This window comes from Zonotrichia leucophrys, chromosome 8, assembly GCF_028769735.1.
Source record: "Zonotrichia leucophrys gambelii isolate GWCS_2022_RI chromosome 8, RI_Zleu_2.0, whole genome shotgun sequence".
In the NCBI taxonomy this organism is placed as follows: domain Eukaryota; kingdom Metazoa; phylum Chordata; class Aves; order Passeriformes; family Passerellidae; genus Zonotrichia; species Zonotrichia leucophrys.
The window spans coordinates 6,622,946-6,643,946 of record NC_088178.1 but is presented as its reverse complement, the minus strand read 5'-3'; the positions used below and the strand labels follow the sequence as shown (position 1 = coordinate 6,643,946).

The window sequence follows — 21,001 nt, the reverse complement described above, 5'->3', positions numbered from 1 at the left end:
TCTGACAGGGTCAGAGTTCTCCCTGCTTGTCAGAAGGACTGAATTTAGATACTAATTGTTGGTGTGTGAGATCCTGGACATGACCAGTTTAATGGGACCTTTGCTCCTGGCCTTAAGAGAGCCTGGCTTCTACAGGTCAGCTGAAAAGCAATTGCATTCTCCTTGTGCAAATCTCTTATTCCAAATCCAAATTCCTAATCTGAACAGCAAGACTCCTACTTCTCCCCATGTACTCATGTCTGTATTTTGAATTGGGATTAAAATTCCCTGCCAGGAGGGGCCTTGAAGACTGAGCCCCTGTTTTGTTCCTCAGAATGAAGATGCTGGTGACTACAAGTGCGTGGCGACCAATGACGTGGGCGTGGTGGAGCGCAGCCTGACACTGACCCTGCAGAGTAAGGCTCAAGGGGAGGCTTCGTGCCCCTTAAGGGAGTGAAAACTGCAGGCAGCTCCTGGGGGAGTGTTTCAGGGTGGGCACTGCCCTGGAGGTCTGGACTCATCTCTTCTATCACGGAATTGTAGAAGGGCTTGGGTTGGAAGGGACTTTAAAGATCAGCTGCTGTGGGCAGGGATCCTGCTGTGGGCAGGCAGACCTTCCACTAGAGCTGGCTGGTCCTTGAACACTACCAGGGATGAGGCAGCCAAGAGCTTCTCTGGGCAGCTTTGGTTATGAATATGTGAGAGTCTGGTCTAAGCTGTGATTGAAGTCGAAGAAGAGACAGGGATGTAAAGAGTGGTTGAGCCTCATCGTAGAAACCAGTGTGGAATGAACGAATCACTCTCTGAAAGGGCCTGTTTCTCTTAGTTCACTCAATACAATTAGAATAAACTAAACTCTCAACTTATATGATATGAATCCTAATTCTCATTGACAATATTTTAGTTTTGGCAAAAATAATACATTAGAGTTTTTCTTTGCTAGTGGGATAATTTCTAAACATGCCTCTCCTACTGTAGCCTCAAGCATTGTGGGTCTGTTTCTTACCCCTCAGTTGACTCTGGACATGAATAATAACATCTTCCTGTGGGTTTTATGAAAAACACCCATTTTAGCAATACAGAAGAGCATGGGCTCTTATAGCTGGGCCTTAATCTCTGCTTTAGTCCTCAGATTGCTGCACGTTCAAACCAGCTTGTTGGCATTGTAGCGTGTCTGTTTGGTGGCACTTGGGGACGCAGCTTAGTGGTGAACATCGGTGGTGGTGCTGGGTTGATAGCTGGACTTCATGATCTGTTTTCCAACCCTAAGGATTCTGTGTTTCTATTTAGCCAGCAGGGGATCAGCAATAATAATTTTAGTCAAAGTAAACTGACTGGGGATTTCTCTGCACTGACTTCAGTACTAAATCAATCAGGCCTGTGCCTGTATGCTGTCACCCAAAGAGCCCTTTCTCTTCAGGCCCTCCAGTGATCACTGTAGAACCGGTGGGCACCGTGCTGGAGGCCGGTGCCACGGCGGTGCTGGACTGCCAGGCCAGGGGAGAGCCCCCTCCTGCCATCAGCTGGTCCCGCCAGGGCCAGCCCCTGCTGGACAGTGACAGAGTGACCCTGCTGCCCAACGGCTCCCTGCGCATCGCCACGCTGCACAGGGAGGACACCTCCCAGTACGAGTGCGTGGCCAGGAACCTCCTGGGCTCTGTCCTCGTCACAGTGCCCCTCACTGTGCAGGGTAAGTGCACAAAACAGCAGAGTCACTTTGAAGCTGGGAGATGACAGCATTTATCTGGATCAAATGTTGTCAACATTCATCTTGCCCACGTTTTATGGATGAGATGCTTGATCTTATTTTCTTTATAAGCATTAAGTCTAGGGTAAGCCTAGTCTGAAGTGTCAGTGGGATTCTCTTTCATTAACTTTTATTCTGTTATACTCATCCAGCTGGGAGAGATAGAGGCTGTGAAGGCTGAGAGACAAAAATTATAACTAAAGCATTTTGAATCAGGTCCTGTCCTCAGAACACGTCATAACTGAACTGTGCCTCTAAAGAAAATAGGAGCAGTAATGCAGTAATTGTCTTTGAACTATGGCAAGAGATTTGTGCACAGTAGTGACACGAAGTGAGGTGGATTTCCAGGGGTCAGGAGGTGCAGATTTCACTTCTCTGTGCCGGCCTAAGGGAGCTGGGGCCCCGGCAGTGCCCAGCAGCATCCCTGCTCCCGTTGCAGTGCACGGCGGGTTCTCCGGCTGGCTGGAATGGCAGGCGTGCAGCGTCACCTGTGGCCAGGGTGTGCAGGAGCGCGTCCGGCAGTGCGACAGCCCCGTGCCGGCCAACGGGGGCCGCGGCTGCCAGGGGCCCCACAGCGACCGGCGCAGCTGCCACCGCCCGCCCTGCCCAGGTACTGCTGCTGGCACACTGTCCCACACGGGGCTGGGTTGGAGGGACCCCAAAGCCCATCCAGTGCCACCTCTGCCATGGGCAGGGACACCTTCCACTGGCCCAGGTCACTCCAAGCCCCATCCAACCTGGCTTTGGACACTGCCAGGGATCCAGGGGCAGCCACAGCTTCTCTGGGCACCCTGTGCCAGGGCCTGCCCACCCTCACAGGGAGCAATTTCTTCCAAATGCCTAATCTAAATATCTCCTCTTCTAATTTAAAACCTTTCCCCATGTCCTATTGCTGTCTGCCCATCTAAGTCTCCCTCCCTCTACTTTGTAAACCCCGTTTAAGTCCTGAAAAACCACAATGAATTGGCACTTTTAATGTGCCTTACATTAAATGCCCAAACAATGAACTTTTATCACCATGGATCTTGATGGCAGATTAGTTTTTCTAAGTAGTTGTAATTAATTTTGGAAAGAAAGAGAAAATAAATAATTCAGTAAATACTGCAAAAATATTGAAAACTGGGCTTTTTGTGGTCCTTAGTGGATGGGAGCTGGTCGGAGTGGGGGCTGTGGGATGAGTGTTCAAGGAGCTGTGGCCAAGGGAACAGGACAAGGAGCAGGACCTGCAGCAACCCACCAGCTCAGCACGGAGGGAAGCCCTGTGAGGGCAGTGCTCTGGAGTCAGTCATGTGCAACCTTAGGCCTTGCCCAGGTAAGAGAAGAGTAATTTAACTTTATTTGCATGAGGGGCTTCACATGCAGGTCTCTTTGTTTCTCCAAACCCAAATTATCTCAGCTTATTTTTAGTTGTTCATTATTTATTTTTTTGAAATTGAACGGCACGAGTTCTTGGAAATAGGAATCACAAAAGTAATTGTAAGAAATCTCAGCAATTTCTTTCTTTTAATTATTTTTACACCAGTAAAAATATTAATTTATATATTACTGTTTTCCAGTACTTGTTACCCACATCCTCACAATGTAAGTTTTCTCTACTCTAAACCTATCCTGCAAAGGCAGTTAAAATAAGAAAAGGACCAAACCCAAACCACCAACTATTTAAAGCTATGTAAAAATGATTGTTAATAATTTAAGACCTTATCTGTGTATCTTCCTCTGTTGTTATAATTTTTAGCCACATTTTGCTCCCAGCTACCTGAATGTTCAAATTTCCTTCCTGTCCCATGAGTATGTCCCACATTTTACAGGTTGTAGTTTATTCAGAGCCTTCACCATTGTCACGTTCCCTTCTTTACAATTTGCAATGTTTGATTCTTCCGTTTTTTCCTGGCTCTGCTGCCACTGTGATGCCAAATACTCATCCATAGGCCTGAGACTCATTTCTCTAGGTTTTGGCAGGAAAATCAGCTCTGGCTGCTGCTCTCTGGCAGCTTTTAGCCAGGCTGCCTTGGCCCTGCTCAGGCCTCCATCCTACCCAAGGAATTGGGAAACTCCAGATTTAATTAAGTGTTCAGTTCTGATGTTTCATGATGGTGGTGAGGTGATGCAGCTAAAAAACAGAAAGGGAAGGGTCGATCTTTGCTTGTCCAAGTGCTGATTGTTTGGGCCACTGCTCATGGCATTTTGTGGGGGATTTGGGATATCCCGGCTGTGTGCCCGTTCTGGGGCAGTGTGTGGGATCAGGGATATCCCGGCTGTGTGTGCCTGTTGTGGGGCACTGTGTGGGACCAGGGATATCCCGGCTGTGTGCCCGTTCTGGGGCAGTGTGTGGGACCAGGGATATCCCGGCTATGTGCCCGTTCTGGGGCCGTGTGTGGGACCAGGGATATCCCGGCTGTGTGCCCGTTCTGGGCGGTGTTTAGCTAGCTGTGCTGCCCTTGCAGTGGCCGGTGAGTGGAGCCCCTGGGGCCCCTGGGGGCCGTGCAGCACCACGTGCGGGAAGGGCAGCCAGACGCGGCCGCGGCTCTGCACCAGCCCGGCACCGGCGCACGGCGGCCCCCACTGCCCGGGCCCCGACACGCAGCTCCAGCTGTGCTTCCGCCGCCGCTGCCCAGGTGAGACCGAACTTCTCCTTCCCTCTGCCCGTTCTGCTTCGCTCGTGGTTAACGCGTTCTGGTTCTAAAAGTCTAATCCCTGAAAAAACTCCCCTTCAAGATTTTTATTGTCACTGACTGTCACTACATAGCATCTGCTACAGACCCTGCAAATGGACCCCATCTCTTGTCCAGGTGAACACCTTTAACTCTCCCAGAGAGAGAGCTTTAAGGTCTCTTCCAACCCAAAGCTGGCTCCAGAGGAGAGGGTCTCCAGCCCTGGGAGCAGCTCTGGGGCCTACTCTGGACCCTCTCCAGAAGCTCCATGTTCTTCCTGTGCTCCTGGACCCGGGACTGGAGCAGCTCTGCAAGTGGGGTCTCACCTGAGAAGGGCAGACAGGCAGAATCCTCTCTCCCCTGCTACCCACACTGGGGGATCAGCCCAGGGCATGGGGGGTTCTGGTTCCACCTCACATGGCCAGGGCTGGTCCAGCTCTCTCCCACCCCCAGGTCCCTGGGGAGAAATCCCTGAGTAGCTGAGATGCTGTAGAGAGGCAGAGCCATCCATGTTCAGCTTTCCCCAATATAGCACTGCTGTGCTGTGTTGCTGCTGGAGTCAGGGGCTGTAACTGCTGTGCCTGTCTCCCCAGTGGATGGGAAGTGGTCCCCATGGAGCAGCTGGAGCTCCTGCAGTGTGTCCTGCGGGGGAGGCAGCAGGCAGAGGACGCGCCACTGCTCCGACCCGGCCCCACAGTTCGGGGGACACAAGTGTGAGGGGAGTGACATACAAATGGATTTTTGCAACAGTGATCCTTGCCCAGGTGAGTGGTTTGAGTTGGGCTGTTTGCCCACTCTCTGGTTTGGTTGTTTTCTTTTGGGGGAAAAAAAACAAAGAAGTTACTTTCCAAAAAAAGTACTTTCCCAGCTTGGCTGTCTTCCACTGGTTTTAAATCCCTGTGGAAGATCAAATCTGACTTATTCCTGCAGTTCATGGCAACTGGGGCCCGTGGAGCAGCTGGGGAACTTGCAGTCGGACGTGCAACGGGGGCCAGACGAGGCGGTACCGGAGCTGTGACAACCCACGGCCGGCCAGCGGCGGCAGGGCCTGTGCTGGGGCTGACGTGCAGATCCAGAGGTGCAGCACGGACCTGTGCCCAGGTCAGTGCTCACAGCAGCAGTGGCAGTGCAGCTTTCCCTGGAAGGCATCAGGGGATATGCCACATGAGGAATGTAGGTCGCCTGTGGAAGTGTCCCAGGCCAGGTTGGACTGGGCTTGGAGCAACCTGGGACAGTGGAAGGTGTCCCTGCCTGTGGTAGGGGTGGGACTGAATGAACTTTAAGATCTCTTTCAACCCAAACCAATCTGGGATTGTGTGTTTCTGATGGCAGGAGTGTTCAATACCTGCTTGTTACAATGGTTTTGTTGTCCTTTGAGCTATTCCTTTAGAACCTTGATTCCTCCAAGGAAGGAATTGACTTCAGCGTAACCAATGCAGCCTGAAGCATTTAAACTGAAAAATTCCTTTCTTCATTCTTTATTCTGCAGTGGATGGAAACTGGGGGCAGTGGCAATCATGGAGCCAGTGCTCTGCTTCCTGTGGAGGAGGAGAGCAGACCCGGGTGCGCCTGTGCAGCAGCCCAGCCCCACTGAATCGTGGCCGTCCTTGCCCTGGGGACTCCTCCCAGATATCCAGGTGCAACACCCAAGCGTGTCCTGGTGAGTATTTACAGCCTGCGTGCAGTGACAGTGTGATGAAAGCCTGTGGCACTCCTGATTTCACTGGTGCTAGCTCTTATCTTGGCCAGTTGATGGGGTAATTTAATTTTTTGGGTTTAAATCTGCCCTGCAGCTAAAGCCCAGTTCTCTCTTCCCTAAAATCCCCAACAGCACTTATCACATGGGCTTGTGTTTTACCTCTGCTCTATCCCCTGCACAGGTGGGCCTGCACGTGCCAAGGGCAGCATCATCGGCAATATCAATGATGTGGAATTTGGGATTGCTTTCCTGAACGCCACAGTAACAGACAGCCTGGATTCTGACACCAGAGTGATACAGGCAGAGATCACAAACGTCCCTCGGACCCTGGGTAGGCCTCTTTGACTTTAATCAGTTTTTTCTCTGAATGCACCAATACCTATGGTCTTCTGCTTTAAATCTGAAGGGTTACACTAGTTCTAGATCTTCATATTCAGCTCCTGTGTATGTGGGTCTGTGATGAGATCAAAGCTCCCGGATTTTCTGTGATGTTTCCTTCAGGCCCGGCGATGAGAAAGCTTGTTTCCATACTCAGCCCGGTTTATTGGACAACTGCCAAAGAAATTGGGGAAGCAATGAATGGGTTTACACTCACTGACGCTGTCTTCAAGAGAGAAACTCAAGTGGAGTTTGCAACTGGTGAGTTGCCTGGGATAGATCAGCTCTTTGTGTGTCCAGTAAGCCAGACAGAGGCTGCATTTCTGAAAAGACAGCAGAGGACCATTGCTGAAATTTGGGTCTTGTGCTTACACTAATATTTTCAGACTGACTGTAGCCTTCTGAGGCTTAATTCCACCTTTTAGAGCTGTACTTTGAAATGTGTTGTGTTTTTTCTCATGGGCATGGTACACGTTACAAAATGTAAGTAGAAATAACTGGTCAGGGGACTCCAGTTTTGATTCCATGTGGCTGTTGGGAGTCACTGTGGGAATGTGTGCCAAATGAGTGTGCTGTTAAACCGCCAGGTGAGATCCTGCGCATGACGCACGTCGCCCGGGGCCTGGACACGGACGGGGCCCTGCTGCTGGATGTTGTTGTGAGTGGCCACGTGCTGCAGCTCCAGTCGGTGGCTGATGTCAGTGTCAAGGTAAAGCTGCTTCAGGTACCACCCCTGCCCTCGTGCATCTGTACTTCTCTCACCCAGAGGAAAGCAGGAAACAGTGAGTCCTGCACCCTGCTGTACTGTATGTGACTTCTTTTGGGCCTGGTTGAACTGATGATGCTGATGTTGCCTTTGAAAGCAGAAAGTTCTCGTGAGGAGGGTGGTGCTGGTCTCTCAAGAGTTTGAGGTGTTGGCAGGTAGTGTTGAGGAGGGTCTGCAGGGCAGTTATTGAGGGTTGCTTTGGGCAGAGCTAGAAAGGTGCATCTTTAGCCTCTCTTAGTAATTAGTAACAGTATTTTTCTGTATTAATCCCACCATGCAATAAATATACCAGAAGTTGTTGATATTTTGGAAAACTGCAGTATGTAGTATGTCCAATATTTATACCCTGTTTCAGTGGCAGAATTTTTCTCCACCACCTATTTATTTAGCACATTTGTCAACATCTGACTTAGAATAAAAGCCAAATATTTAGACCTTAAAAGATTGTTACTGAGGAGTAAGATATTTTTTAGAAATCCTCTGCTGTGGCTTCCACCATGAGGATCCTCAATACCTCAGTCTGAATCTTTTTTTAAAGTAATAGACCAGGCAGTGTAAAGATTCAGCAGTTAGAGTGAAATGGACCCATGCATGTGCAGTACCCTTTGTTCAGCAGTTAAGATGAGCCCCTTTGTCCAAGCACATCTCCCAGCTCTGAAGCCCAGGCCCAGGGGGTGCTGGTGTGGGAGCAGCTGAAGGCCAGGGTTGTGTTGCAGGATTACACAGAGGATTACATCCAGACAGGCCCTGGGCAGCTGCACGCGCACTCCACACGGCTCTTCGCGGCAGACGGGGTCAGCGTTCCCTACACGTGGAACCACTCCATCACCTACGACCCCTCCAAGGGCAGGATGCCCTTCCTGGTGCAGACCCTGCGCGCTGCCTCCATCACCACAGAGTACCACCCGCTGCAGGAGGCCGTGGCTTTCAAAATCCAGGCTTCCATTGCAAAAGGTATTGTTCTAGGCCTTCCCAGGAATCAAACTATGGGGAAAGACTGTCCTCTCTTCCTAGGATTCATTGAGTCACCCGTAGCCTCTATGAAACTTGGGTAGCTTTAGTGTAGATCCCAGCACCTAACAGTCTCGTTGATGTAACTCTTAATTAGCATTGATAACTGCTGGCTTTTATGAACATGAGTGACCAAAGGAGATGGGCAGGGATTTGTGTGAGCTGATTTTCCTTTGAGAAGCTCTAATTAATGAGCAAACTGGCCTGTTACTTCTTTTAACGCTATTTAGTTTTGTTTGTTTGTTTTTTTTCTAATGTGGTAGGGAAATTACTCTGGTTTGGAAGTAAAAGAAACAGAGGGATTGCCTCAGTTTTTCTTTTCAGTAACAAGATTCTAAATTAAGTAAAATAAGGTTTTCCCTCTTGCCACACTAGGGGCTCATTGTACACTTTGAAAACCAAATACGTTTTTTTCTAATTTAAAAAGAGATCTGATAAAAGCGAGTCTCTGGATCAAGATATGCCTGTGATTAGATCTGGCTAAGCCTTTACTGAACTAGCATTTATTTCCTCCAACAATTAAGATGCTGGTGTTTGAGATTTTTTTTCAGTTTCATTTTTTTAAATTTCAGTTTTCAAGCAGCCAAAGCCCTGTGTCCTTTGAGGAGTCTCTCCCTGAGTTTTTCATTGCAGTTTGTAGTACATGGTTGTGTTCTTCTACAGTGACCTCCTAAGATGTGTGACAAGGTGACATTTGTTTGGTTTGGGTCTATTGTCCTCCTGTTATGTGAAGTAAAACCGAATGGTCTTTATTGTTTCAACAAGAAACTTTCCAGGATGCATTAGGCTGGGATGGGACTTGCAGCTCACTCTGAGGGGACCCCAGTGTTACACAAAGCACCACAAGCCATGCAGTACTGACTTCTAGTGCCAAAGCAGAAAAAACACTAAAGGCTGGATTTAAAAGTTTCTGATTTGGTGTTGAAATATAATAAATACACACAAGTGACATGTGCTTCCTTTATTATACAGGGGATAGGAGCAACCAGTGTCCTGCAGGGTTTGCTTTGGACTCGTCTGGGCCTTACTGCTCAGGTAAGGACTGACATGGCTGGGTGTGACCATCAACTCCTGGAGTGCTTTGGGTGGGAAGGGGCCTTAAAGATCCCCTATTTCCACCCCTGCCATGGGCAGGGACACTTTCCAGTAGCCTAGAGTGCTCCAAGCCCTGTCCAGCCTGGCCTTGGACATTTCTTGGACAGCTTCCCTGGGCACCCTGTCTCAGGGCCTCCCCACCATCCCAGGGAAAAATTCCTTCTCAGTATCCCATCTGTCCCTCCCCTCTGGCAGTGGGAATCCATTCTCTGTGTCCTGTCCCTGCAGGTCCTTGTTCCAAGTCCCTCTCCAGCTCTCCTGGAGTCGCTTTAGGCACTGGAAGGGGCTTTAAAGTTTCCAGGAAGCCTTCCTTTCTCCAGGTGAACACCCCCAGCTCTCTCATCCTGGCTCTAGAGCAGAGGGCTCCAGCCCTTGGCACATCTCCATGGCCTCCTCTGGACCTGCTCTAAGAGGTCCATGTCCACCTTGTGCTGAGGGCTCCAGAGCTGGGCACGTTATTAAACCACCAGAACCTACAACCCCTTTATTTAGAGTTCAAAGTATGCATTTCAAAAAGTGTGAGTGATCTTTGCTAAAAGGGTGTAAATCCAAGGGCAGCTGAGGATGTTAATTCTGTCCTCAGCTACAATAGGAATAGTGCCCAGACAGCTTTTCAGTCAGTGCCTCAGGTACATCTGGAGGAAACTGAGCCTGCAGAGCAATGAAGAACTTGAGTGACCTGTGGGGAGGAAAGGCTGAGTGTTGGCACCTCAGACAGGAGCCCACGTGGTCCTGCTTGGGGGATGGAGGTGGAGAGAAGCTCATGAGTGCCCTAGCTGTCTCTCTAAGAGTCAGGGTTGTTTTAGGGAGAAATCATCTGAGATGATTTTGTGGACTCATTTTATTACCTCTTGAAAGATTGCAGATGAAGGGAATTGCTGGATCTGGTTTTGCCCTGTGGGCTTTACTAGTTGCACACCTCTGAGGAAGGATCAGATTGGAGTGGTTTGACTGATTGGGAAGTCTCACTGGTTTTGCAAACATTTTCTTGTTCCAGATGAAGACGAATGTGCTGTGGGAAATCCTTGTTCCCACACCTGTCACAATGCTGTGGGATCCTACTACTGTTCCTGTCCAAAAGGCTTCACCATCTCTGCTGATGGCAGAACATGTCAGGGTAAGGAAGGTGCTGGGGACAGCTTGGATACAAATGCCCCTTAGATAATTGAAGGCCTTAAAATGCCTTAAGAGGCACTTAAATTGCTAAGGAGAGGTTTTATTTGGGCTGTTTTCTCATTGTAAGAACACAATTTATTGGTGATACTCTATTTCACAGCTGAATGTACTTGCAGTCATGTGTTTCTAGTTGTGGTGCTGAAGGCACGGGTTGGTGTGTCCCTTGCTGGCTGGCAGGGTTTGCAGCTCATTTCCCATTGCAGACATCGACGAGTGTGCTCTGGGGGGGCAGAGCTGCCATGCAGGACAGGACTGTGAGAACCTGCCCGGCTCCTTCCACTGCGTGCTGCGCTGCGGGAGCGGCTTCCGACGGACGCCCGACGGCTTCAGCTGCCAAGGTACACCTCAGGGGTCAGCTCTCTGCAGCTGGAAATGCTGCTCTCTGCAGCTGAAACTCACTTTAGAGGGAGCCGCCAAGTACCTGTCTATACATTTTCATTCTTAAGGCTGGGGATTTTTAAGGGTTTGGTTTTTCTATAGGTTTGGTTTTTTTTAATCTTAAAATTCTGTCAGGGAAGAAATTAGTATTCTTTGGTTTGTGTCCCATGTGAATTTTCTTGTATAAAGATGGGAGAGCAGCAAACTCCTGAGCAGAACTCAGCCAAAGCCTGCTCAGGTAGTGCCCACAGGGTAAGTCCCAGCCCTGGTGCCAAGGATTTGTGTTGTTCCACAGATATTAACGAGTGTCAAGAGTCCAACTCCTGCCATCAGCGTTGCTTCAATACCGTAGGAAGTTTCCACTGTGGCTGTGACCCAGGATTCCAGCTGAAGGGCAGAAAGTGTGTAGGTAGGGATGAATGTCCATTCCCTCTTTCCAGTAGACAAAGTTCAACATTTATTTGCTGCTCTGTTGTCTTATAAAAGAAAATGCTGTTATGGATGTATATTTTGGAATCTGTCAAGCAGTACTGAAAGCCAAAGGCAGCAAGAATTGAGTTGACTGATCCATGTGCATGAAATGATTCAATGTGTGGACACAGGGTAATTTCATTACATAATTGAGTCCAATCTTGCTTTTTTTATTTTTTATTTTGTTTGAATAAGATGTCAATGAGTGCAGGCAGAATGTGTGTAGGCCTGATCAGCTCTGCAAGAACACCCGTGGTGGCTATAAGTGCATTGATCTGTGTCCCAGTGGGATGACCAAAGCAGAGAATGGCACGTGCATTGGTGAGTAGAAGCATTAATGCACTGTTTGGCTATGGGAAACACAGGGACAATGATGATATTTATTTTTTTAAATAATCCTGAAGATTGTCCATCTCCAGTTATTAATATTTGCACATACTAAAGCACCAACTTGTTTTTGGTTATGGAGCATCTGTGTTTAGCTTTCTTTGTAGTTGGTATTAAAAAGCAGATACATCCTTGCTGCCTCTAGTTCTCCACTGTTGTTAAGCAAGAACAGTACGATTACCCTTGGTGTCTTTTCTGTGTTAGAACCTTGATTTCTCTCAGTTATTCATTGATTGAAATGTTTTGCTCTGTGGGCATGATTTCTTAAGAGTTTGGCTCAGGAACACTCAATCAAGATCACAGGTCCCTGCTGCTTATCAGGGAGGGTTTTAAGCACAGCTGATGTTGTAGGTGGTACCAAAGCATGGTGGTATCATGTTCCAGTGGAATCATGGGATTATTTGAGCTGGAAGGGACCTTAAAATTACCTATTTCTACCCCTTGTTGCAAGCAAGGCCACCATCCACCATCCTGGGTTGCTCCAAGCCCCGTGCAGCCTGTCCTCGGACACGTGCAGGGCTGGAGCAGCCCCAGGTTCCTCCCGCAGCGGGGCTGTTGCAGAGCTGTGACTGTTGCCTTGCCGTGTGCTGCAGATGTTGACGAGTGCCGCTCGGGGTCGCACCAGTGCCGCTACAACCAGCTGTGTGAGAACACCCGCGGCAGCTACCGCTGCGTGTGCCCGCGAGGATTCCGCGCCCAGGGCCCCGCCAGGCCCTGTGTGGGTAAGCTGCCACTCACCCCTGTGCTCTGCTTGGCCTGGCTTCCTGCTGCAGAACTCCAGCAGTGCTGTCCCTGGGCAACACCGTGCTGTAGAGACACGTTTGCTCTGTGTCTCCAGATTGGCCGTCTAAAACAAAGTGTTCTGTTCTAAATAAACAGAGCTAAATGTTTCCAAACACAGATTGGTTTGGGGCTGTACCTTGAAAACAAAGTGCAAGAGGGTCTCAGAGCACTCGTGGATGGATGTGGCAAATGACCACTCTACAGGAGGCTTTGGTTATACAAATCAGGTGGGGTTTGTTGATGTGCCTGGCTGTGCTCATCTCTGGGTCACCATGCCCTGACTCTCCCCTGAAGGCAGTCACACAGGGAGTCATGTGGGTTGCCCTAGGGAGCAACACCCCAAGGAGCTGCAAGAGGCCCGACAGACCCAGAACTGAGTTTGGCTCCTGAACATCACCTGTCCCCCCAGTCAGGACTGCCAGGGGTGTTCCCCAGCAGGCAGAGCACAGGGACCTGATGTGCATTTCTCCCTCAGTGCTCCCCTCCTGGCATGGGTGGCTCCCAGCAGGGAAGGAATAGGACCCCTGGCACTCACAGGAATGCCAGCCATGCAGTCACTCCCTGTCCATCTTGGCATAAAGCCACCCAGGGTTTTCTCCCACATCACAGAAGACTCCAGAGCTCTGACGTGGGGGCAAGAGAGTTTAATGTGTAGGGCCAGGGCAAGTGGACAAGCACTTCCCCTGGCATTTAAGAGACTTCAGGAAGGCAGTAGGATCATTTAGAATCACCTTTACTGCATTTATATCAAATATTTCAAATGTAAGAGCTGACCTACCCTGATAGTGAGGATTTCTGAATGTGAGTTTGTGCCACCAAGTGAGGCTGGTTTTGGTTGATGTTACGTATCATGTCAGAAAAGCATTCCTCCCAGATGACTACGTCAAGATTAGCTTTCCTAAGTGATAAATAGTTTTTTCTTATTTTGTTTTTTATAACAGCCTAAGATTTTGGATTGTCAAAAGCCAGAATGTTTGGGATTTTTTAAAAGAGATTAAATTGCACTAAGAAGTGTTTGGCTGTAGGCCATTACATTATATAAGATATTATATTACTTCTGCCATCTGCCTCTGTACTGAAATAAAACCAATCCCAGACTCTTTAACTTATATTTAAACTTCTTGGCAAGAAAAAGCCAGGTAAAGTCTAGGACTGTAGGTTTTCACAAAACACCAGCAGCCTTAAAGCTGCCTTCTGACCAAGGGGCACTGAAAGCTCCCTCCTAATGTATTTTTATCCTTTGAATTTTTATTTATTTTGTTCCTAAAAATATATTTAAATATAGATTCATCCAAAGTATTAGTTTTGTTCATAAAATCCAGTTTTTATTGTCATTGTTGACAGTGAGCATGGGGAAGAGTTGAAAACTAAGCAGGGCTCAGACTAAAACAGAAGAAGGGAATTTCATTCCTGCCTGTGCCATTTTTACCCTGGCTAAAGCCCTTTGTGCCACAATTCCCTTTTTTGTTTGTTGGATGGGGATAAGATGCTCTTTTGTAACCCCCACAGAGCTCTGTGTGCCCATTTACCTGAATTACAGCATTTCTGGGAGCTGTGCTGTTTTCTCTCCCTTCCACATAGGTGGAAGGGCTTTGCTAAAAGCTGCTACAATGCAGATTACACATGCAAGGCTAGCTAGAATATAAAATCAGGTACTGTTTTTCAAATTAGAGAAAGCCTGAAAATGTAGCTATTTCAAATTCAAAGTAATTTTACCTTGTTCTTATAAATATTAGGGTTCCCAAGCCTCAGCAGCCTCTTCTCACAGGGGCAGCCCTGGAACCAGCACTGGTGATTCCCTGCAGTCAGTTCTGCTTGTATTGCATAGGCTGCTCTTGCAAAAGAAATTGCTCAAATTTTCACCTGTTGTCTTTCATAATTTCTATGAAAATCTTCTATTGCTTATCCACAACTTGTTCCAAGGACATTGGCTGTCATAAAGACATCAGTGTTAATTTATTTTAGGTAGGTACAGAATGTAAAAGTCAGCACTTGAGTGCTAAGGAAATGATTGAGTTAGTTTTCTTTCACAGGTATATGAATAATAACGTTTTCATCTTAAGCACATGTTGAGATAAATACAATTAAAATTCAGATTAGTTATGATCATACTTAAAGTGAACTTCTTATTTGTAACACCTGAAAATTCTACCCTAAGGATAATTCCACAAATATGTGAAGTTTCAGTTGTGTGTTTGCCAAATAACAGCTGGAAAATATTGTAACACATTGCAATTACTACTTCTGGATTTCCAACTCTTAAAGCATTTAAATATTAATATCCCCCTATCCATTTAAAACCTTAAATGTATCAAATATTAACCACTTCATAAAAATACAGCCTAATGTTCTACTATATTTCTGCCAGTATTGATTTTTAAATACTATTAAAATACCTCTTGAGTCTCCAACCGGTCACAGCTGGAATGACCAATAACAGCATCAAAAGTTAGAAGGTACACAACCTCTTGCCCCTGCAGCCTTGAAACATGTTCTTGAGCCTGATGCTCTATCCCTGGAAGTGTCCAAGGCCAGGTTGAGCAGGGCTTGAGGCAAGCTGGGCCAGTGGAAGGTGTCCCTGCTCATGGCAGGGGGTGGCACTGGCAGGGCTATAAAGTCCCTCCAACCCAAAGCATTCCATGATTCTATAATTCCCCCAGCACAAGGCACAATAACCACATCGGAGCCTGTTGTGCTTCCCTTAGTGTGAGGTGTAAGGAATTTTAGCACTGTACTTCTCTGGAATGCTCTGTGTTAAGCATCATATTTTAAAGAAGGGACCAGCAGCTTAAGTGCTCATCTATGGAGCCCTTAAGGAAAAACCCCAATTACTGAGAGAGTATTGAGCAGTTGAGGCTGAAACAAGGCTTCAGCAGGGCTCCTGTCCTGGTGAGCACAGTCACATCAGCCTGTGGGAGAAGGAAGGTCTCTTACAGTCCAGGACAGTGGATCCTGCCTGCTTGGCCTAGTGTTCTCCATGTTTTAGTGCCTCCAAATCTTGCTTTTATGTCTTCAGCTTGTTCCTGACACTGAGATAAGTATCTGTGTGTATATATACGTATAGTTATGTGTTGTTGTTTGTTTGTTTTCTCTCGTTTCCACATGGTTTGGGGCTCTGGATCATGTCACATGAGCAGACATTAATGAATGTGAACAAGTGCCTAAACCCTGTGCACTTCACTGCACCAACACCCCCGGCAGCTTCAAGTGTTTCTGTCCACCTGGGCAACAGTTACTGGGTGATGGGAAATCTTGCGCTGGATTGGAGAGGGTGCCAAATTCGGGTGCCTTTTACAGTAGCTATAACTATGCTCAGTTCTCCCCTGGGAGAGACAACCAGCAGCTGCAGCACTATTACAGGCACTCCTCAAATCTCTACAGCTCCTTCTCAGAGTATAGAAACAGCAGAATACCTTTCTCCAGGACTAGAAGGAACCTTAGAGAAACTTGTCCTGAAGGCTATGAGGCAAGAAATGCCAGATGTGTAGGTAAATGTCAGTCCTATCTATGCAACTCTGTTTTGGGCCTTATTCTTAGGTTACTGTGTGATACATACCAGGGGCTGAGGGTTTGTGGTGCTGGGGTTGTGTTTTCTATTACCCTGGTCAATATTCAGAGGGTTCTGCATGTTCTGGTCTCTGCTGTCTTGGCTCACACTGTAGCAAAAATGTTCTCAAACCTTCTTACAACCTCTTGTTTTAATTGTGCTGCTTATTACCTGTGTGCAAAGTATTTCCCTCTGTTATTCTCTTTCTCCTGATCACAGTAGCTCACCTTGGTGAATCTTTTCACACTTCAAAAGCCACCAGTAGCCCCAGCCTAGTTACAGTGCTTCTGTCAGACTCCCACTGGCAGCAGTAATCTGTGTCAGAAAGGTTTGGAATAAATATTTTAGAATTGATCACACCGGGGCCACTGCCAGCACTGCCACTGTCACACAGGCAGAGAAGCTTTTAAATTATTGTTATTATTATTTTATGTAAGAAAAGGGGTTGCAATGTAATTCAGTGAGCATGGAGAAGACATCAAACCTTGTATTTAAGCTACAGAGGGGTTTCATTAGTCACATCCATGTGGATTGTTATGGTATAGGAGTTTAATTGAGAGACCCAATATACAACTCTGAGGGAAGGAAGGGTTTGTTTCAAATTTTGATCTTCATCCCAGCTTCTAGTTGGAATTAGTTAATATGCCATGATTATTAATAATATTCCATAAAACTTTCATTTCATTGAATAAATATCTAAATTTTAAAATTGTTTAATATTGAAAAATACCCCCAAGTGATGCTTTTGTTAAAGAAAATCTTTTCAATAGGCAACCATCAGGATTTGCTAGCAGCACAGAGGTTTGTAGTCACATCTGTTTCTCCTCTCTGTTTGCATTTTGATCTAATGCAACCCCTGCCAGTCAAAGGGGAAGCAAAGACCTTCCTTCCACTGATTTAGCCATGCAAGTCTGAACTCCTGCTTGAGATTACTTTACTGCTGTCCTGAACTAGGCAGATGTTTCAAAAGCCATTGTAATTACAAATTATCTGTGTCTAAATCAGTGCCTGCAGAGTAAGAAAGAATGGCAAGGTAAGAAGACACTCTAGTCATAGATGTTCAACCCCATCAGAAAAAGAGCTCCAGCCAGCTCCCACCAGCTCTGTCTGTACACTTGCAGTACATAAATGGGGAAAAGTACCTGTGTTCATGGCAGGCTCAGGGAAGGCTGAGGTGTTGGTGCTTCTCTCCACAGACATTGATGAGTGTGAGAGCAGAGACACGTGTCAGCACGAGTGCAGGAACAGCCTGGGCAGCTTCCAGTGTGTCTGTCCCGTGGGATACCGCCTCATGCCCAACGGCAAAACCTGCCAAGGTAGGAGAGCTGTCCCTGCAGGGCTCTGCAGAGAAACCTGACACCAGCCAGGCCCAGTGCAGGGCTGAGCTACCTCTCTGGATTGGCTGTGTGAGAGTCTGCATTCCAAATTTCAGGTTTCAGAAGTTTTTACATGCCACACTTAATCGTTTCACAAAACATCAGCAAACTAGACAATTGCAACTTCTAATCCTCTGCAGTTCCCTTGTGACTTTCTCATTACACATTGAGCTTCAAGCTCTAGGGTCAAACAGAGGCAAATTCTGAGCCCTGCTCAGCCTTTACCTACTTTGATTTTCACCCTTTAATTCTTCTACCAGCTGTTGATCCCTTGCATGTTTTTCCATCCAGATATTGATGAGTGTCTTGAAGAGGACATAAATTGTGGATCAAATCAGATGTGTTTCAACATGAGAGGAAGCTACCAGTGCATAGACACTCCTTGTCCACCCAGCTACCAGCGAGAGCCACATTCTGGGTATGTTCTATTCTCAGCCCCTTCTCACCTGTCCCAAGCTCAGCTCCTTAATCTGTGCTTGTTAAAGGAGAAAATTTAAGTTTGCCTGACACCAGTAGAGCTCACAGTAGCTGAAGTTAAGGCATTGACATTGGAGGTCATAGAGTCAAAGAGTCTTGGGATGGTTTGGGTTGGAAGAGACCTTAACAGAACATCCAGTTTCACCCTCTGCTGAGCAGGGACACCTTTCACTATCCCAGGGTGCTCCAAGCCCTGTCCAACCTGGTCTTGGGCACTTCCAAGGGATGAGGGCAGCAACAATTTCTCTGGGCAATCTGTGCTACTGCCTTAACTGCTAGGGAAGAATTCCTTCCTGAAATCTAATCTGAATCTCTCTAATGGCTTGACTTGCTAACCAGCTTCAAAGCAGCAGATATATTCTTTAAGTCATGAAAATAATTCTTAGTTCCTGTTAAGCTTTATTTCCCTGTTCTGGGAAGAAATCCCATATTGATTTCTTTTAATCTTTCAATATCTTCAAAGAAAAATAGCTTTTTTTATAGTCAGAAACCATCTTTTGAGATCAAACTCAACTGCAGTGACATCTATATTGACATGGAGGTCACGTTCTTCGACCTCCATTAGCACTGGCAAACTGCACTAGCAAAGATTTAATACTTATCTTTCGATTAATAGAAGTAAATTTTGTTCTGCCCTTCATTCCAAATTCTTTATTTTATGACCTAACAGATGCATACCTCAGATGCTGCCCAGAACATTTTAAACTATTATAATGTTTAAGAGCACAGTCTCTAAAACTTACCCTATGGACATCAGTGATGTCCAGCCATCTTTCTGACATGATCCTGTTGAGGCAAAAAGGGACATTAAACTGGGCTGCAGTGGATAAGGAAACAGTGGGTAAAGGAACAGTGGATGAAGAATGCATGAGCACTGCTAGAGAAGTTTTAATCTGCAGCAGGGTCAACAGGGGAAGAATTTCTCCTCTAAGACCTATCCCAGTACTTAAGATACTGTGCCTTCTCCCTGGGCTAAAGTGTTCTGCTCCTTCCTAGGTTCTGTCTCAAAAGCTGCCCGGCCAACGACCTGGAGTGTGACCTGAGCACCTACGCCCTGGAGTACAAGCTGCTGTCGCTGCCCTTCGGCATCGCTGCGGGGCAGGATCTGATCCGGCTGGTGGCCTACACTCACGACCAAGTCATGCACCCCAGGACCACCTTCCTGATGGCAGAGGAGGACCCTGCCGTGCCGTTTGCCCTGCGGGATGAGAACTGGAAGGGGGTGGTGTTCACCACGCGGGCGCTGCGGGAGCCCCGGACGTACCGCATGGGCGTGCGGGCCCTGTCCTACAGCACCGACGGCAGCGTCGAGTACCGCACCACCTTCATCATCTACATCGCCGTGTCTGCCTTCCCCTACTGAGCTCAGCCTCCTGCCCAGGGCCAGGGCTGCTCCAGCCTGCTCTGCTGCCTGCCCCACACAGGCAACCACCTCACTTCAAAGGGTGCTGTGCGTTTTTCTCCTCCCCTGCTTCCCGGAGGCTGCCTCTCCAGTTCCATTGTTCCAATTCAAGAGGAACATCCATGGCTTCGAGGACCTGTTACCACTTGCTTTATTTATTACACTGGAATAGTCACTTTCCACAGTATGTTCTGAAAAGCAGCAGAGATATCCATGTAGGCAAAGCAGTAAGCAAGGAGCAGCCTCCACTGAAAGTAACTGAAGGAAAACCCATAATTTCAAGTGGTCTACATATTTTAAAGGTTGCTAAGTGTTTTAAATTTTATATCTATTAGATTTTTTTCCTTATCAGTTACCCAATAGAATTAGGGCTGTGCTATACTATGTTGTGTGCTCCAACCCACCAAATGCCACTATGCCCAAGGGTTGCAAATGCTGAAATGAATGGCATTAAAGTTTGTTTGCAGCTAACAAATCTACAGGAGAATTTGGAACTGGTACCTTTGGTTTCCATGCAAGTGTAGAGATGTTGCTATTTTTTGGAAGAAAAAACCAAAGTAGCTTCTTCTACTTTATAGAGCAGGTATTTTGTAACTTGTTTTTACTCTGCCATTCTGGTGTAGCCATTTATTTAACCCAAACCCATATCCACTGCCATACTCCCAGCTCAGTAAATGGTCTGGGGTTTTACGCACATGGAACATTTTTCTCCAGAGGTGATGTAAGTTTGGTTCAATAATGTCAATACACTGTACACAAGTAATTTTGCCAAGATGTATTCTATTTTTATGGACATGTATATATGTGGTTTTTCCTATGTGTATTTTCTATGCAGTATCTCAAGAGTGTTTTACAGTTACGTTTGCATAAAAGGACAATGTCAGTACAATGAAAATAATCAAAATAAAGGTTCCCATCAACTTTGAGACTGCTGGGACTTTTATCTTTGAAAAACTTATTTTCCATTTCTAAAGCTCTTGTCCTAAGTGCCAGGGGACAATTCAGAAGGTACCATGCCCAGCAAACCAGGGAACAGCTGCAGCTCTTTTCTCTCTTCCTGGCACTCTAGGGTAGCAAGAGACTATCACCAGCTTTAAAGTAGATTTTCAGCCACAAGAACAAATTGTCTTCCAGTAGAACTTTGTCTCTATTCTTGTATATTATTAACTAATGTTAGACATCCCCATTTGTTGTCTCCTTGCTTTTTCTTCCCTTTCCAATGTACCAAGCGAAGTAGTCCTGTGTTGTCATCTTATCGCAGGGGTTCCATACTGTTGTCTCCTTATTACAAAAGTTCCTTACCTGCTTGGTGTTTCTCGTGGGCAGCTCCTCAGAGCACTGACTCTTTCTTCTTCACAAAGCAGCCAACTGACTCCAGTCCCCCTCTCACTCAGCCATGCCATTCTTTTATAGCATCTCCTTCTCATTGGTTACAGCTGTGGCCTGTTAAAGTCAGGCCTGTTCCTAATCTTTGATAATTGGCTCAGCTGCAACTCCTTAGGGGTGAGATTACTTTCTACACTATCTTTATTTTCTTATACTCTATCCCCCTACAGTCCTGCAAAACCAGGATGACTTAAAATTGCTTTGCACATTATACAGATTTATCAGCGTTACAGACTTTAAACTGAACAGGCTTGCTGCTTGGAAACCTGACTTGAAAAATAAAAGCAGCTCA

The 21,001-nt window shown here is 46.9% G+C and overlaps 1 protein-coding gene and 1 long non-coding RNA gene across 2 annotated transcripts in view; one reads left to right on the top strand and one right to left on the bottom strand.

Moving 5' to 3' along the window:
• HMCN1 (hemicentin 1) overlaps nt 1-20,245 on the top strand; it is a 170,751-nt gene extending 150,506 nt beyond the window's left edge. Inside the window, exons 86-107 of the mRNA XM_064720409.1 lie at nt 314-395; nt 1,400-1,669; nt 2,166-2,336; nt 2,868-3,038; nt 4,171-4,341; nt 4,971-5,141; nt 5,308-5,478; nt 5,867-6,037; nt 6,258-6,407; nt 6,578-6,715; nt 7,042-7,163; nt 7,937-8,174; nt 9,204-9,266; nt 10,324-10,443; nt 10,706-10,840; nt 11,176-11,289; nt 11,547-11,672; nt 12,332-12,460; nt 15,659-16,009; nt 17,265-17,384; nt 17,736-17,862; nt 18,918-20,245. Of these exons, the coding sequence (XP_064576479.1) occupies nt 314-395; nt 1,400-1,669; nt 2,166-2,336; nt 2,868-3,038; nt 4,171-4,341; nt 4,971-5,141; nt 5,308-5,478; nt 5,867-6,037; nt 6,258-6,407; nt 6,578-6,715; nt 7,042-7,163; nt 7,937-8,174; nt 9,204-9,266; nt 10,324-10,443; nt 10,706-10,840; nt 11,176-11,289; nt 11,547-11,672; nt 12,332-12,460; nt 15,659-16,009; nt 17,265-17,384; nt 17,736-17,862; nt 18,918-19,284 (3,678 nt within the window). The 3' untranslated portion in view covers nt 19,285-20,245. The remainder of the gene's footprint in view (nt 1-313; nt 396-1,399; nt 1,670-2,165; nt 2,337-2,867; nt 3,039-4,170; nt 4,342-4,970; nt 5,142-5,307; nt 5,479-5,866; nt 6,038-6,257; nt 6,408-6,577; nt 6,716-7,041; nt 7,164-7,936; nt 8,175-9,203; nt 9,267-10,323; nt 10,444-10,705; nt 10,841-11,175; nt 11,290-11,546; nt 11,673-12,331; nt 12,461-15,658; nt 16,010-17,264; nt 17,385-17,735; nt 17,863-18,917) is intronic.
• On the bottom strand, nt 16,084-20,696 carry LOC135451323 (uncharacterized). The gene is made up of 3 exons (XR_010441277.1): nt 20,626-20,696; nt 17,211-17,376; nt 16,084-16,383 (listed from the first exon to the last, which is right to left on the bottom strand). It is a non-coding gene; the product is annotated as an uncharacterized LOC135451323 (long non-coding RNA).
• Between the last annotated feature and the right edge of the window lie 305 nt (nt 20,697-21,001).